This window comes from Pongo abelii, chromosome 16 (assembly GCF_028885655.2).
Source record: "Pongo abelii isolate AG06213 chromosome 16, NHGRI_mPonAbe1-v2.0_pri, whole genome shotgun sequence".
NCBI classification, from domain to species: Eukaryota; Metazoa; Chordata; class Mammalia; order Primates; family Hominidae; genus Pongo; species Pongo abelii.
Window position 1 is genome coordinate 88516746 of NC_072001.2, and position 17336 is coordinate 88534081.

At 39.6% G+C, this 17336-nt stretch overlaps 1 protein-coding gene across 10 annotated transcripts in view; it reads left to right on the top strand.

The window, feature by feature from the left end:
- Nucleotides 1-17336, top strand: part of AKAP13 (A-kinase anchoring protein 13) — a 355010-nt gene that overhangs the window by 55552 nt on the left and 282122 nt on the right. For 8 of the 10 annotated variants that reach the window (XM_054531799.1, XM_054531800.2, XM_054531798.2 and 5 more), the window contains exon 2: nt 1716-1840. In XM_054531799.1, coding sequence (XP_054387774.1) covers nt 1721-1840 — 120 coding nt within the window. In that variant the 5' untranslated portion in view covers nt 1716-1720. Of the gene's footprint in view, nt 1-782; nt 837-1715; nt 1841-14608; nt 14666-17336 lie in introns of those variants that run through there. The other 2 variants (XM_063716284.1, XM_063716286.1) reach the window with 2 other exon arrangements.

A 17336-nucleotide genomic window follows, 5' to 3' on the forward strand; every position in this document is an offset into this window, starting at 1 on the left:
AATAGGGACCCTGGACCACTTAGTTTCTTGGAATAATTTTTGGATCTACTGAAGGATTCAGGCCTTTTAAAAAATATTTCTCTTGAGAAGGGAAAAGGATGGGAACTCACATTTGATGAGCATCTATTGTGAGCTAGGCCTTGTATCCCAGAAAGCTCTGTGAAGCATTAAAATTACATTAAAATAGCATGAAAAATTTGTTTCCTCTCTTCATCCTCTCTAACTCCCTGCTTTTTTAAGGCTTGGGTTAAATAATTTGCCCGATGTCACTCAGCTAGTATGTGGTAGATTTGAAAAGTTGGGGAAAACTTAAGTATCATTTAGTTAAAATTGTTAATCTGTGTCTTATTTCATGGTTTAAGAAAGGAAGTTCTCCCCCCACCCCCCCCACACAGTTTTCTGGCTTCTGTGGTCTTCCTTTTACTTTCTATCAGATTTAGAAGTCCCAAGATCCCCTTATGTCCTACTCAAATTAAGACTTGTTTCTCTTCTCCTTTCTGTATTGTGCTTTCAACTCTGAGACCCTGTTTTAGCTTTGGTGTTTATTAGCTGAATAAAAAGATAAAGTAAGAGCTAGCTTAGAGTTTTAATAGGGAACATTTCTTGAATTGGATTGATTTCATCGTCAATTTTACTTTCTTAAGTATTAACTAATTACTAGCTGTGGATTCCCAGGCAAGTCCACTCACTTTCTTCATCTGTAAAATGAACTACCCACTCAGCAAGGATCCTTCTGTGGTATGTCAGCATTCCTTATTTATTTATTTTTTGTAGTAGAACCATGAAATAAATTTCTGGCGATATGGTCACAGAGTATTTGCAGTTGTAACACAATGGTAAGTATCTATATCTAAACATAGAAAAGGTACAGTATAAATGCAGCATTATAATCTTATATGACCGACTGCTGTCTTATATGCGGTTCGTGGTTGACTGGAAAGTCATTTTGCGGTACATGACTGTATTTGCATTTGTGTCAATGGGTAAAAAGCACTGGTTTCATGTAAAAAAAAAAAAAAAAGTGTGTGTGTGTGTGTGTGTGTATGTAGGGTGTTTGTGATTCTGGAGCCTGATTTTTTCCTTCTTCATTTAGGAGGTATTTATGACTGTCAAGGCTACTTGACTGCCAGAACTTGCCATTGATGTGCTCACTTTATCAAATGGCATAGCTTATTCTAATCTGTTGTTTATTTTGTTGCCATAGTTACCTTTTTGAAAACAGAAAGGTGGTTGATATGTTTGTACAGGAATTCAGGGCCTTTCCCCTGATTGACATCTGCTGGCAGGAATTTTTATCCTAGTGATTCGGGCTAAGGCTTGGGGCTATAATGAGTACAAAGGGAGGTGGGATATTTGAACAGCTTGAAGCAGACTTCTTTATATTAATCCACTCTATTAATTGCTAAATTATTTTATTTAGTGATTTAGGGCTTTCCACTCGAGCCAGCTACTTGTTATATGAATTATATTTATTCGTGACAGGTGTTATGCTTGGGTTCAACATTTAGAACTCAGGCTAGAGTGGAGCACGTTGCTGCTACCTCAGGCTTATTCAGACAGACAAAATAGAAAACAATGAAAGGTGGCCGCTTCCAGATTTCACCTTAGTACATTTGGACTAGTGAACTAGGATGAGCAATAAAAGGTAGTTGAGGTGTGGAAATGAAATCCTAAAGGCAATAAAAAGTAAAATGTTTTCATGTCTCTTTTTCTAGTGCCAATGAACCTTTCACTTGGTTGCAGAACGAATCTACATGGGAGCAAGCAGTTGTTTAGAGTAAAATCTTTGCACAGATGTCTTTTCCCTTTTCACGTGTTAGAAAAATTGGGAAGAAAATCTGTAAGTGAAATGCCAAAAAACTCAATGTAATCTTTTTAGAATGTCTAAGATGGACTACAGAATCAGTCTTAATCTTTTTCAGAAGACATGGCCACAGAGGCTTTTGTGGGAAGGGGATTATAATATAGTTAAAATTTAGTGAAGTCAACACCAGGACTCTAGCAACCCTTCCTGGTGAATTAGTTTTGTTCTTTGTGTCCTTCAGCTTTCCTTTTTGGACCTCTTACTTCCTGGAGGCTTTCTCCCCTAGCCCCTTTGCCTTTGGGTATTCTATTACCACAAAAGGAGTTAACTCTTCATATGGTACAATCATCATAGCTGTTTTGAAATCTGTTTTTTAGCTGAGGGAATTAAGGCAGAAAGAAGTTACAAAGGGGTCATGCATGTTGCTTTTCCATTTAATGTATTCTCTTAAAGTATATAATACTTTAAATGAACTGTTCCCTTCTTTTCCCTCACCTTCCATATGCTTATTCAGTCAAAAAGCCCTTATCCTCTGATCTCTGATAAGTACTGAGAAACTATCTGATCAAAAAAAAACTATGATCAAAACAGTTCTTTGGAATGAATGTCCTTATCTATGTTTAAAAGTTGCTGGATAACTCTTATGAACATTCAGTTAGTACAGTTTGTGGGCATTGTTTTGAGGCCCCTACAATACCAAAGAAAATGGTCAACAACTTGGCACCTTACCACTGAAAGGGGCTTCATCTCTGAATTTACATTTCGAGAGCTCACAGTGGCAGTTATAGGCTCTGATGGTATCACTGGTAGCCCAGAGAAAACTGATTGATATGTTCTAATTCTTGAGACAGGAAAGAAAACCCATACATCTTAGGATTTTTAGTAATCATTGACGCATAAATAATTTAGGCAGGAAATTTAGTTATTTAGGATATTTTGTTTCCTGAAATGTTATTTAATTGTATTTTTCTACCCACTTGTCATATTATGGAAGTAGTTTATATGACGGCGTGCCCTTATGAGCAGTCATTTAATTACGTCTTCCTTTGGACTTTCATAGCACTGTGACTTACCTTTATTATAGTACTTACTTACAGACTTGGAGAGAAAGATGCCAACTATCTGTGAAAAAAATCAGTCTGTATTTAATTAAGGCACAAACAGAGAGAGCTAAAAATTAAGGCACAAACAGAGAGAGCTAAAAATTATTCATATTTGTCTCCTTGTAATAGCACTGTACTTGATGCTTCTATTTATTTATTTTTAATTCTTAAGGTAATTTTATTTTTAATTTCTATGGATACATAATTGTACATTTTTATGGGGTACATGTGATATTTAATACAATCTACAATGTGTACTGATCAAATCAGGGTAATTGGGATATCCATCACCTCAAGCATTTAACATTTGTGTTGGGAACATTCTAAATCCCCCCTTTGTTTTAAAATATACACTTTTTTCTGTTTATTTTGATTTAGTTGTAGAAGTGCCATGGTTGGTGAGCAACTTGGTATTGCTAGAGTTGTGATGGCAGCAGGAAATAAAGATATAGATAGTGATTTGGGACTAGGGAGTTTGGCTTTAATGTGAAGAAAGCAAGAAGTCCTTGGAAAGATTTGACCAGAGAATTGACACATACTATATTCAAGTTGTGGGGCAGTTGAACCTTGTGATAATGTGGAAGATAGTTATGCTTAGAGGCAAAGAGAACAGTAGGGAATAGGTCCAGGAGTGAGGACAAGGACTTGGGCAGTAGGGATGGATAAGGAGACAGTGTGGAGGTAAATGAAATAGGATTTGTTGAGAGGCAGTGTAGGTAGTGAAGGAGAAGGAAATAGTTTTATGAGAGCTTGAGGTGAGACCGTTAATGAGGATAAAGGACAACGAATGAACATGTAGAAGATGGATTCAGTGCAGAACATCCAAGGGGACTAGGATGTCTAGCAGGCACTTGGCAATTGTGTTGTGGAGCTTAGAAAAGACTTTAGGGCTAGAGACTCAAAGTTGAGAGTGGTTTGCATATAAGCAATAGTTGAAACTGAGAGAATGGGATGGAAAGATATTTGTTGGATGCGAGGACAATCTGGAATTAGCTGGTCTGGCCAAGTAAACATGCTTTTTCGTCTTCCCCACTTTGCCCAGCCTTTCTTGGTCTTTTTTTTTTTTTTTTTTTTTTGAGACGGAGTCTCGCTCTGTTTCCCAGGCTGCCCAGCCCTTCTTAAAGCTCTAGTCCAGGCTCTGATGAAGAGGATTGAATTTAAAATTCATCATACATTGTTAAACATTATATAAATAAATGGTGTGCTCTTAAAGGCAGCATAAATATCTGGGTTTCACCAAGGAAGGAATGGGAAAATGGGTTAAACTTAAAAAAGTGAATGTGTAGTCAGAAAATGACAAAGCTTCTGATTTGCTTTTTAAAATAATAAATTTAGGCCGGGTGTGGTGGCTCACACCTGTAATCCCGGCACTTTGGGAGGCCGAGGCCAGGAGATCACGAGGTCAAGAGATTGAGACCATCCTGGCCAACATGACGAAACCCCATCTCTACCAAAAATACAAAAATTAGCTGGGTGTGGTGGTGCATGCCTGTAATCCCAGCTACTTGGGAGGCTGAGGCAGGAGAATCTCTTGAACTGGGGAGGTGGAGGTTGTAGTGAGCTGAGATTGCACCAGTGCATTCCAGCCTGGTGACAGAGTGAGATTCCATCTCAAAATAAATAAATAAATAAATCTGTTATTATTATTATTTTAAAATAAGAGTTCTTCAGGAAAATGGATAGGATCTGGACCTGGATTTGATTTTTAACTCCTTTTTTAAAAAAATTTTTATTTTAGGTTTGGGGATACATGTGAAGGTTTGCTACACAGATAAACACATGTCACGGGTGTTTGTTGTACATATTATTACATCACCCAGGTATTAAGTTCAGTACATAATAGTTATCTCTTCTGCTCCTCTCCCTCCTCCCCCACCCCCAAAGAGACCCCAGTGTCTGTTGTTTCCTTCTTTGTGTTAGTAAGTTCTTATCGTTTAGCTTCCACTTACAAGTGAGAGCATGCAGTATTTGGTTTTCTGTTCTTGTGTTAATTTGCTAAGGATAATAGCCTCCAGCTTCATCCATGTTCCCACAAAAGACATGATCTCATTCTTTTTAATGGCTACGTAATATTTCAAGGTGTATATGTACCACATTTTCTTTATCCAGTCTGTCATTGATGGGCATTTATGTTCATTCCTTGTCTTTCCTGTTGTGAACAGTGCTGCAGTGAACATTTGTGTGCATGTGTCTTTATGGTAGAATGATTTATAATCCTCTGGGTATATACTCAATAATGGAATTGCTGGGTTGAATGGTAGTTCTGCTTTTAGCTCTTTGAGGAATCGCTATACTGCTTTCCACAGTGGTTGAACTAATTTACCAACTAACCAGCAGTGTATAAGGGTTCCTTTTCCCTGCAACCTTGCCAGCATCTGCTATTTTTTGACTTTTTAATAATAACCATTCTGAGTTGTGTGAGTTGATGTCTTATTGTGGTTTTGATTTGCATTTCTCTAATGATCAGTGATATTAAGCTTTTTTTCATTTGCTTGTTGGCTACATGTATGTCTTCTTTTGAGAAACATATGTTCATGTAATTTGCTCACTTTTTAATAGGGTTGTTTGTTTTTCTTTTGTAATTTAAGTTCCTTGTAGATGCTGGATATTAGACCTTTGTCACATGCATAGTTTGCAAATATTTTCTCCCATTCTGTAGATTGTCTACTCTGTTGACAGTTTGTTTTGCTGTGCAGAAGCTCTTATGCTTAATTAGATCCCATTTATCAATTTTTCCTTTTTTTCGTGATTGCTTTTGGTGTCTTTGTCATGAAATCTTTGCCCGTTCCTATGTCCAGGATGATATCACCTAGGTTGTCTTCCAGGGTTTTTATAGATTTGGGTTTTACATTTAAGTCTTTAATCCATCTTGAGTTAATTTTTGTACAGAATGTAAGGAAGGGGTCCAGCTTCAAACTTGTACATATGGTTAGCCTGTTATCCCAGCACCATTTATTGAATAGGGAGTCTTTTCCCTATTGCTTGTTTTTGTCAGCTTTGTCAAAGATCAGATGGTCATAGATGTGTGACCTCATTTCTGCGCTCTCTATTTTGTTCCATTGGTTTGTGTGCCTGTTTTGTACCAGTACCATGCTGTTTTGGTCACTGTAGCCTTGTAGTATAGTTTGAAATTGAGTAACGTGATTCTTCCAGCTTTGTTCTTTTTGCTGAGGATTGCCTTGGCTATTCAGGCTTTTTCTTTTTTTTTCGAAAGGAAAAAAGAAAACTTTTTTCCTCAGGTTCCATATAATTTTTAAAATAATTTTTTCTAGTTCTGTGAAGAATGTCGTTGGTAGTTTAATAGAAATAACATTGGATCTGTAAATTGCTTTGGGCAGTATACCCATTTTAATGATATTGATTTCTTCCTATCCATGAGCATGGATGTTTTTCCATTTGTTTGTGTCTTCTCTGATTTCTTTGAGCAATATTTTATAATTCTCCTTGCATAGATCTTTCACCTCCCTGGTTAGCTGTATTCCTAGGTATTTTATTTTATTTTATGTTATTTTATGTTGTTTTATTTTATTTATGGCAGTTGTGAATGGGATTGCCTTTCTGATTTGGCTCTCAATTTGGTTGCTGTTGGTGTATAGGAATGCTAGTGATTTTTGTACATTGATTTTTGTATCCTGCAACTTTGCTGAAGTTATCAGCCGAAGGAGCTTTTGGGCCAAGACTATGGGGTTTTGTAGGTACAGAATCATGTCATCTGCAAATAGAGATAGTTTGACCTCTGTCTTCCTACTTGGGTGCCCTTTACTTCTTTCTCTTGCCTGATTGCTCTGGCTAGGATTTCCAATACTATGTTGAATAGAAGTGGTGAGAGAGGGCGTCTTTGTCTTGTGCCGGTTTTCAAGGGGGAATGCTTTTGCCCATTCAGTATGATGTTGGCTGTGGATTTGTCATAGGTGGCTCTTACTATTTTGAGGTATGTTCCTTCATTACCTAGTTTATTGAGAGTTTTTAACATAAAGGGATGTTGAGTTTTATCAAAAGCCTTTTCTGCATCTATTGAGATAATCATGTGGTTTTTATTAGTCTGTTTATGTGATGAATCACATTGATTGATTTTTGTATGTTGAACCAACTTGCATCTGGGGATGAAGCTTACTTGATCATGGTGGATTAGCTTTTTGATGCGCTGTTGGATTTGTTTTGCAAGTATTTTATTGAGGATTTTTACACTGATGTTCATCAAGGATATTGTCCTGAAGTTTTCTTTTTTTGTAGTATTTCTGCCAGGTTTTGGTATCAAGATGATGCTGGCCTCATAGAATGAGTTGGGAGAAGTCCTTCCTCCTCAATTTTTTGGAATAGTTCTGTAGGAATGGTACCAGCTCTTCTTTGTACATCTAGTACAATTAGGCTGTGAATCCATCAGGTCCTGGGCCTTTTTTGGTTGGTATGCTTTTATTACTGATTCAATTTTGGAGCTCATTATTGGTCTGTTTAGGGAATAAATTTCTTCCTTGCTCAGTCTGAGTGGGGGTGTATGTGTCCAGGAATTTATCCATCTCTTCTAGTTTTTCTCGTTTGTGTGGGTAGAGGTGTTTGTAGTAGTTTCTCATGGTTATTTTTATTTCTATGGAGTCAGTAGTAACATTCCCTATGTCACTTCTAATTGTATTTATTTGGATCTTCTCTCTTTTCTTCTTAATTAGTTTAGCGATCTTTTGAATGATTTTTCATGTGTTGATTTCCTTCAGTTCAGCTCTAATTTTTGTTATTTCTCTTCTTCTGCTAGCTTTGGGGTTGATTTGTTCTTCTCTAATTCTTTCAGTTGTGAGATTAGGTTGTTAATTTGAGATCTTTCTTTTTCGTGCAGGCATTTGGTGCTATAAATTTTCCTCTTAACACCACCTTAGCTGTGTCCCAGAGATTCTGTTATGTTGTATCTTTGTTCTCATTATTTTCAAATAACTTCTGGATTTCTGCCTTAATTTCATTATTTACCTAAAAGTCATTCAGGAGCATGTTCTTATTTTCCATTTAATTGGATGGTTTTGAGTGATTTTCATTGTGTTGACTCCTATTTTCATTGCGCTGTGGTCTGAGTGTGTGTTTGGTATGATTTGGTTTCTTTTACTTTTGTGAAGTTTGTTTTATGTCCAATTATATGGTTGATTTTAGAGTATGTGCCATGTCGTGATGAGAAGAATGTATATTCTGTTGCTTTTGGTTGGAGACTTCTGTAAAAGGTCTGTCAGATCCATTTGGTTCAATGCTAAGTTTAGGTCCTGAATATCTTTGTTAATTTTCTGCCTCAGTCTGTCTAATACAGTCAGTGGAGTGTTGAAGTCTCCCACTATTATTGTGTGAGAGTCCATGTCTCTTTGTAGGTCTCTAAGAACTTGCTTTAGGACTCTGGGTGCTCCTCTGTTGGGTGCGTATATATTTAAGATAGTTAGGTCTTCCTGTTGAATTGAACCCTTTACCATTATCCCATGCCCTTCCTTGTCTTTTTTGATCCTTGTTGGTTTGGAGTCTGTTTTGTCTGAAATTAGGATTGCAACCCCTGCTTTTTTGTGTTTTCCGTTTGCTTGGTAGATTTTTCTGCATCCCTTTATTTTGAGCCTATGAGTGTCACTATGTGTGAGATGGGTCTCTTGAAGACAGCATACCATTGGGTCTTGCTTTTTTATCTTTGCCACTTTGTGCCTTTTAAGTGGGGGCATTTAGCCTGTTTACATTCAAGATTAGTAATGATATGTCTGGATTTGATCCTGTCATTGTGCTGTTAGCTGGTTATTATGTTGGCTTGTTTGTGTGCTTGATTTACAGTGATACTGGTCTCTGTGTTTAAGTGTGTTTTTGTATTAACTGGTAGCAGTCTTTCTTTTCTATATTTAGTGCTCCTTTCAAGATCTCTTTTAAGGGCAGGTCTGGTGGTAATGAAGTCTCTTGACATTTGCTTTCCTGAAAAGGATCTTATTTCTCTTTTGCTTCGGAAGCTTAGTTTGGCTGGATATGAAATTCTTGAAGATTTTTTTAAAGAATGTTGAATATAGGCCCCCAGTCTCTTCTGGCTTGTAGGGTTTCAGCTGAGAGATCACTGTTAGCCTAATGGGGATCCCTTTGCAGGTGACCTGCTTTTTTTCCCTAACTGCCTTTAACATTTATTCTTTAATTTTCATCTTGGAAAATCTGACAATTATGTGTCTTGAGGATAATCTTCGTGTGTAGAATATTGCAGGAGTTCTTTGTATTTCCTGGATTTGACTGTTGGCCTCTCTAGCAAAGTTGGGAAAGTTTTTGTGGATGATATCCTGAAACATACTTTCTAAGTTGTTGGCGTTCTCCCCTTCCCTTCGAGGGATGCCAGTGATTTGTAGTTTTCGCCTCTTTACATAATTTCTCAGAGGTTTTGTTCATTCCTTTTTATTCTTTTGTCTTTATTTCTGTCTTATTTCAGAAAACCAGTCTTCAAGTTCTGAAATTCTTTCCTTAGCTTTGGTTTATTCTGCTGTTAATTCTTGTGATTGCATTGTGAAATTCTTGTAGTGTGATATTCAGCTCTGTCAGATCTCTTAAGGTTTTTTTTTTTTTTTTTAATGCCAGTTATTTCATCCTTCAGCTCCTGTATCACTTTATTATGATTCTTATTTTCCTTGGGTTGGGTTTTGCCATCATCCCGAATCTCAATGATCTTTGTTCCTATCCATATTCGGAATTATATTTGTGTCATTCCAGCCCATTTGGCCTGGTTAAGAACTGTTGTTGGAGAACTGGTACAGTCATTTGAAGGACATATGACACTCTGGCCATTTGAGTTACTAGAGTTCTTGTGTTGGTTATTTCTCGTCAGTGTGTGTAGGTATTACTTTAACTGCAGTGTAGATTGAGTATGGTCAATAGACTTCTTTACTGGATGTTTTCACTGAGTCGAGGTTTTGTGTAGGGTCTTTATTTGAAGCTGACTTCTTGTTTCTGGTTTCAGAGGGGAGGGTATGTCAGGTATCTCTGGTGTTGAAGCTTTGGGGTATGATCCAGCAGGTGGCTCTTAGGCTTATTGGACAGCTGGTAGACTAAACAGTTGTTCAGTTGTGTGGCTCCCCTATGTTTCCTCACAGTTGTAGCCATGTTCCCTTTCAGTGTCCTGAAAGTATGGGTTTCTCTCCCCCTTGAGTGCTGGCTGTAGTTCATGACATCCAGTACAGCTCTGAGGAGATCTCAGTGTTTATGTTCCTCCCCCAGCTTACAGGCTGCAGAGGGAGAGATCTTATTAGTGGATTTGACCAAGGATTGTTTGCTTGATTCCTGGGGGCTCCACCTCAGAGAGATGCAGGTGAGCAGTTGCTTAGTGCAGTCAGCCCAGGGTGGAGGGTCTGTGCTGTGGGCCCAAGCCAGGGGTTGGTTTCCTGTCTGGTGATGAGCCGTCGGAGGTGTGTGGGACCTGTGGGAGATGGACTGGCCTCCTCTCCTTGAGTTGACTGCAGCTTGTTGGAGTGTGGATAAGGCACTTAATGTCTTTGCTCCTTCATCAGACCGAGGGTGGCAAGGGCAGTTCCACAGTAGAGTCAGTGGCCGAGAGGGTTTTAGTTGCCACTAGAGGCTCTGTCCAGGGAGTTGCTGAGTTGGTGCTAGCTCAGTAGCTCTGGTTGGGGGTGGCTGGAGCCCCAGGCTTGGAGGACCTGCCCTGCGAGGAGATATGGGAACGGCCACCCGCGTAACAGTGGGGCCACTTTTCCCTAGGGCTGCTGTGGTATACTTGAGGCCTGCAGCAGTTCCTGGTCACCTCAGATTTTCCAGAATCTGGAGGTGTTACCAGTGAAGACTGTGAAACAGCGAAGATGGCAGCCCGTCCTTCCCTTTGGGAACTTTGTCCCAGGGAGGAATGGACCTGTTGCTGGTCCAAAGGCACCTATAGGAAGTGGCTGGAGACTCCGGTTGGGAGGTCCCCCAGTGAGGAGGAACAGGATCAGGACTGCTTAAAAAAGCAGTCTGGCCACGTTTTGGTAGAGCATGTGTGCTGTGCTGGGGGTCCACTTCAGCCCTCGGTTGCCTCAGACACTCTGAAGCTCTGAGGCTGGAACAGCTGAGTCACCCAAACAGCAAAGATGGTGGCCACCCCTCCCTCTGGAAGCTTTGTTCCAGGGGGACTTCAGATCTCTGTTGGCTGGAGAGCTTGGGTGGGGGTGGCTGGAGACCCAGGTTGGGAGGTCCTACCCAGTGAGGAGGAATGGGATTGGGTACCTGCTTAAAGCAGTAGCCTGGCCACATTTGGGTAGAGCAGCTGTGCTGTGCTGTGCTGGGGCATCCCTTCTGTTCCGGGTCAGCACAAGATTCTCGAAAGCACAAAGGCTGGAATGGCAAACATGGTGGCCCACCTCTTCCCCTAGGAGCTCCTTCTTAGGGAGGTGCAGTGCCACTACTGGCAGCTGGCTAGAATTCCAAGCCAGTGGGTCTTGTGGGCTGCCATGGAAGTGGGTCCTGTGGGCTCTTGCTGCTCAGTCCCCTGGATTCAGCCTCTTTCCTAGGGGTATGTACAGGAGTCTAACCTCCCACCCTGCCAGAGGTACAGCTACTTTTGCCAGAAAGCCCAAGTATCGAAGGCTCCAGGGTCTTCACCCATGCCAAGACTCCACATGGCTCTGTTGGTCAGATTGAGGACTGAAGGCCCTGGTGGAGTGGGTTCACAAGGCGATCTCCTAACCTGAAGTTTGCAAAGGTCTGTGGGAGAAGCATGGTTTCCTGGGGTTGCTCATTCACTCACCACTTCCCTGAGTCGGGGAGGAACTCCTGGCTCCGTGTTGCTCCCAGGTGTGCTGTTTTCCTGCCTTGCTTTTCTCTGTTCTCTGTGGGTCAAGTTGTTTCCTTGATTAATCCGAATGAGAGTACCTGGATGTTTCAGTTGAAGGTGTTGTATTTACTCACCCCTTCTGTTCCTCTCTGTGAGAGTCACACACACTAGCTGCCTCTAGTCGGCTCTGCTCGCCACTCCCTAGCCGTTTAAACTGTTTAAAAAAAAAATCTTATCGTGATGTAATTCACATGCTATATAAGTTACCAATTTAAAGTGTACAGTTATTTTAGCCAGAGTTGTTCAGCTGTCACTGTGATCAATTTTAGAATCTTTTCATCACCCCAGAACGAGACCTTGCACACCTTAGTTGTTATCTTGACCCAAATTTCATAACTGTTTTCAGTTACTCACTGAAGCGCATTTGGTCTTTTAACAGGCAGCAAGAAATTGATCCAGATTATCTCCTTTCTCGATCTCTTGTCTTACTGACAGAGAGATTTTTAGGCACCAAAATCACAATTCCTTTCTGTGTATGCTACTTTAAGATAGATTTCTTGTCTTCTGTGAGTTCATTTGGGAGTTTCAATGAAGGACCTGGGTGTTTTGACGGAAGCACATGGTTTATGTGTATCCATATTAAATTTCATCTTGGTGTATTGGGCCTCTCATGTCTATCCTTGGTACTTCCTTTTAGCCTTTTAGAACTTCTGGATCTTCAGTCTGCCTTTTAATGTATTAATGTTCTTAGTGAACCTAATATAGTCTGTATATTTGATCATTTGATCATTAGATTTTTTTTAAGTCATTGGCAAATGTGTTAATTAGAATTAGGCAGAGTGGGAGTGGGGAAGAGTTGGCATCGCCTATACAAAATCTCGTTTCTTGTAGATATTTATGAATTACTCATTTTGCTTTGTTGTCAGAACCATTATAGGGTTAAGGATGGCAACAGTGGGACACAAGGCATATTCTCCCCCTTCCACAGTGCTTCTCTAAATTCCTAGATTTCACCCAGAAGCACAGACAAAAGCATGAGCTGCGGGAGGGGAATTTTAGTCACACTCTTTATACCTATAGCCACCATGACGTCTCAACTCAGATTTCTTCAGTTCACAGCAATAACAGGGGATTTGGGCATAGGTTTTACTCAAATTCAGACACAGTGTTTTTAGTTTTCCTTAGTCTCTGTTACCAATCCCTTGGATGATAAAATTTATTTTAAAAAAAGAACTGTGGTGTGTCTTCTTGAAGGTATATGCTGAGCTTTTAGATTATTGCTTCCCTTTCAAAGGCTCACAGTCCATCCCTTTAACAATTTGTGTCTGACACTGAGATAAAACTCAATAGATTACAGATTGTTGAATCTAGCTTCTTACTGCAAACTACTGTAATCCCTTCGTAATCTTCCATCTGTTTTATTCTTAAATAATCTTCTTCTGGGACTTAGGATGTATCTCTTTCTAGCCTGGGACAAACTCCTTTAAGTCAGATAGTGTGACTTATTTATTCTGTGTTATGTACCCTGAAGTTCATTCTCATTGATAGAAAAGGAAGGCATAAAATAGAAAAAGAACTCTTTTATATACTTTCACACATCACCACTCTGAGCCTTAAGTCTTAGATCTTCCTTATTTTGTCTTGCTGCAAACATAATTAGAATATCAGAAAAGCTCTTTTTTGTAGTCCATGGCATTTTTCCAAGGTACGGTTCAGTTTTGGAGTAAAGAATCATACCCTTTCTGGCTTTCCACTCTAAACTTCTGCAAATTCATTCTTCTTCTTGTAAGCAAAATCAGAGATGTTTAATTGTTTAGTCACTTGGATATATACACTGAACATTTTTAGTTAAACAGACCTTTCTGCTTTGAATTGAGGATGACTATTAATAAGGTGTTAGAAATGCAAATCAATCCTGACTTCTTCTTCTTAATCAGAATCCAAATAATAAGGACTGCACTGCTGCAGTCTCTATGGGGACACCCACTGCTCTCACTTTCTGTTTTCTTCTTTTTAAAAAATTTTATTTTTTAATTTAATTTTATTTTTTTACTGTTCCTTGCAGAGCAGGGCTACCCCAAAGGCAGTGTTCCCAGAGTAGCCCACTTTCTATTTTCTTTGTTGTTTTTGAGACAGAGTCTTGCTCTGTCGCCCGGGCTAAAGTGCAGTGGCGCAGTCTTGGCTCACTGCAAACTCCGCCTCCCAGGTTCATGCCATTCTCCTGCGTCAGCCTCCCGAGTAGCTGGGACTACAGGCGCCCGCCACCATGCTCGGCTAATTTTTTATATTTTTAGTAGAGACAGCGTTTCATCGTGTTAGCCAGGATGGTCTTGATCCACTTTCTGTTTCCTTATAGCTCATGTTGGCAGCTTTTCTCTCCAAAATGGGTCTACTCATCTCATGTAAAATTATTACTATACATTCTTGTTGAGATCATGAACCTTCTCTAAAAATTTCATGAGGTTATGGATTTGGAGAAGTATTCCTCACTCCATTCAATACAATAACAGTAATGACTATAGTTTATTATCTACTGTGAGTCAGGCACCAACTGTAGCGAGACATTCTAGTTATGTTTTCTTGTATACTTCCCCACAGTGTTATAAAGAGGTCATGATCCCCTTTTTTCTGACCAGTAACCTGAACCTCTAAGTAAAGTGAAGGTTGAATGAATTGCCCCAGACCTCATAGAAATAATATATTCTGCATTTGTATTTTTAAATCAGTTTTTAAAAAGTAACAAATCTAAAATAGTAAGAGGCATGTCTAAAATTCTAATTTAGGTCTGTTTGACACTACAGTGAGTGCTTCTTTTTTTTGGTGATTGAGGGCCTACTGTAATATATCATTGTGGCAGCTTCTTTGGAAGTTAAGAAATTAGCCACCAGAAATAAAGAGGACACGTTCTCTTTTAAGGAAAACACCATCTCGGCTTTTAAACGCTTTTCTTTTTTAAAGGGTGAAGGAAGCCGTGGAGACTTCTTAAGAAGAGAGACACTTCCTACCTTTCTTTTGGTAAGCACTGTACTGATTCTGTTCAGCAGTGTACAGAATTGGAGAGCGCCTGTCTCGGCACCCTTGGCGTCTAGTTGTAGCCCTGACTCCTTGGAGTGATCTGTATGTCACTCTGTATTTGGACACAGCTGTTTCCTCAGGTTGCATGGTAACAAACCAAATAATTTGCCTTTAGGCTCTTTTGCTTACCATGTCTGTCGTCTTTTACACAACTGAAGCCTTTGGTGGAGAAGGATTTTAAGTTGACTATCTGACCTTTCTAAGCCAGAGCTTCATGAAGAGTGATTTGAATGTTTGCTACATAGAAGTAGGTCTCTTCCAGGGGTGAGGCACTGCCTTAAAAAGTTATAAAGAGGCCGGGTGCGGTGGCTTACGCCTGTAATCCCAGCACTTTGGGAGGCCAAGGCAGGCGGATCACGAGGTCATGAAATCGAGACCAGCCTGACCAACATGGTGAAACCCCATCTCTACTAAAAATACAAAAATTAGCTGGGTGTGGTGGCGCCTGCCTGTAATCCCAGCTACTCGGGAGGCTGAGGCAGGAGAATTGCTTGAACCCGGGAAGCGGAGGTTGCAGTGAGCCGAGATTGTGCCACTGCACTCCAGCCTGATGACAGAGCAAGACTCCGTCTCAAAAAAAGAAAAAAGTTGAAAATACTAACTTTTAAGTATCCCTTAAAAATAGATATTCCAGTTTTTCTGATTTTTAGTAATACACGTTTGTTACGGAAATTCTGAAATATGTAGACCTTAACTTATGGAAACTTTAGAACATAAAGTAGGAAAAGTGAAAATTACCCATAATTGTAATTTCTAGGAATAATCACTATGAACATTTGAGTCTTCCCTTTTCTTTTTTTCTCTTTTTTTTTTTTTTTTTTTTTTTTTACTATATATGTATGGAGTGCAACACATCTGTATTTTAGTTATCACTTTACATTGATTAAGCATTTGTATATGCTATTAAGTTCCTCTTATAGCTCTAATTTATATATTAAAATAGTCATTCTCCTAATGTTATATAGATTATTTCCAGATTTTAATAGTGTAAAGTAAAATCCTTGTAGACACAGTTATTTGTAAATGTTTGATTTGTAATACCTAATATGTATTAGACAGATTTCTACTGCATTGAAACTTAGGGTAATCATTTTGAATGGCAATTTTTACAACTGAAGATTTTCCCTCCTGAAAACTTTATTTTAAGCATCTTGGATAAATATTTCTTAAAAAACATTATATACTTTAATAAATTACTTAACAGCTTAAGTTTTCCATGACAACTTGGTGCCATCATTAAATTACAAGCATCAATCTTACCGTGTTGCTGGAATAGTCTCCTCCTCAATGGCTTCTATCACTCCAGCCTTTCTTGTTCCTGTCTGGCTTCTTTATAAGTATTTGTTTTCCCTAGTGTGTTGCATTGAGTCATACTTTTCTGCATATCCTTGTCTAGACAATTTCAGCTACCTTAATGTCATAAACTATCACTTTTGTGCGAATGATTCCCAAATCTACAGCTCTAACCAAGACTTTTCATGAACTTTAGATCCCTATATCCATCTTTCTGGTGTTCATCATCCCAAACTGTTATCCTTTGACTGTATCAAAGACACCTCAAAAGTAACACATCTAGAGTTTAACTTGTATTCCCCTGAAATTACTACTTGCTCATCTACTTTTTCTTTTCTTCGTCTCACTCTGTCACCCAGGCTGGAGTGCAGTGGTGTGATCTTGGCTTACTGCAACCTCTGCCTTCCGGGTTCAAAAGATTATCCTGCCTCAGCCTCTACATAGCTGGAATTACAGGTGCCCGCCACCACGCCCGGCTAATTTTTTTTTTTTTTGTATTTTTAGTAGAGACGGGGTTTCATCATGTTGGCCAGGCTGGTTTTGAATGCCTCACCTCAAGTGATCCACCCGCCTTGGCCTCCCAAAGTGCTAGGATTACAAGCCTGAGCCACCACGCCCAGCCTGCTTTTTCTTTCTTTTTTTTTTGAGATGGAGTCTTGCTCTGTCACCCAGGCTGGAGTGCAGTGGCGCAATCTCAGCTCACTGCAAGCTCCGCCTCCCAGGTTCATGCCATTCTCCTGCCTCAGCCTCCTGAGTAGCTGGGATTACAGGCGACCGCCACAACGCCCAGCTAATTTTTTGTATTTTTAGTAGAGACGGGGTTTCACCGTGTTAGTGAGGATAGTCTCAATCTCCTGACCTTGTGATCCACCCGCCTCAGCCTCCCAAAGTGCTGGGATTACAGGCGTGAGCCACTGCGCCTGGCCTAGCCTGCTTTTCCTTAACAGTACCATCATCTATCTAGTTAAGGTGAAAATCTTTCTAGACTCCTACTTAGTCTTCACTCTCAAGTATATTGGATCACTAAGTTCTAGCCATGCTACCTTTCAAATATTTCTCAAATTTGTTTTCTCCTCTTCATCCCTATTACCATTGCCCATATTTAGGTTCACTAGTTTTTATCAGGACAGCTGCAATAGCCTCCCAAGTTCCTTTTCACAGACTTACCTTTTCAAATGTGTTTTCATATCAAGGGCAAAAATTGCTTTCTTGGGCATACATGTTATGCTGTTTTAATGCTTACAGACTTTTTATGGCTTCCCATTGCACCTGGAGTCAAGTTTAACTCCATATTAGTCTATAATTGTTTCTTTTTATC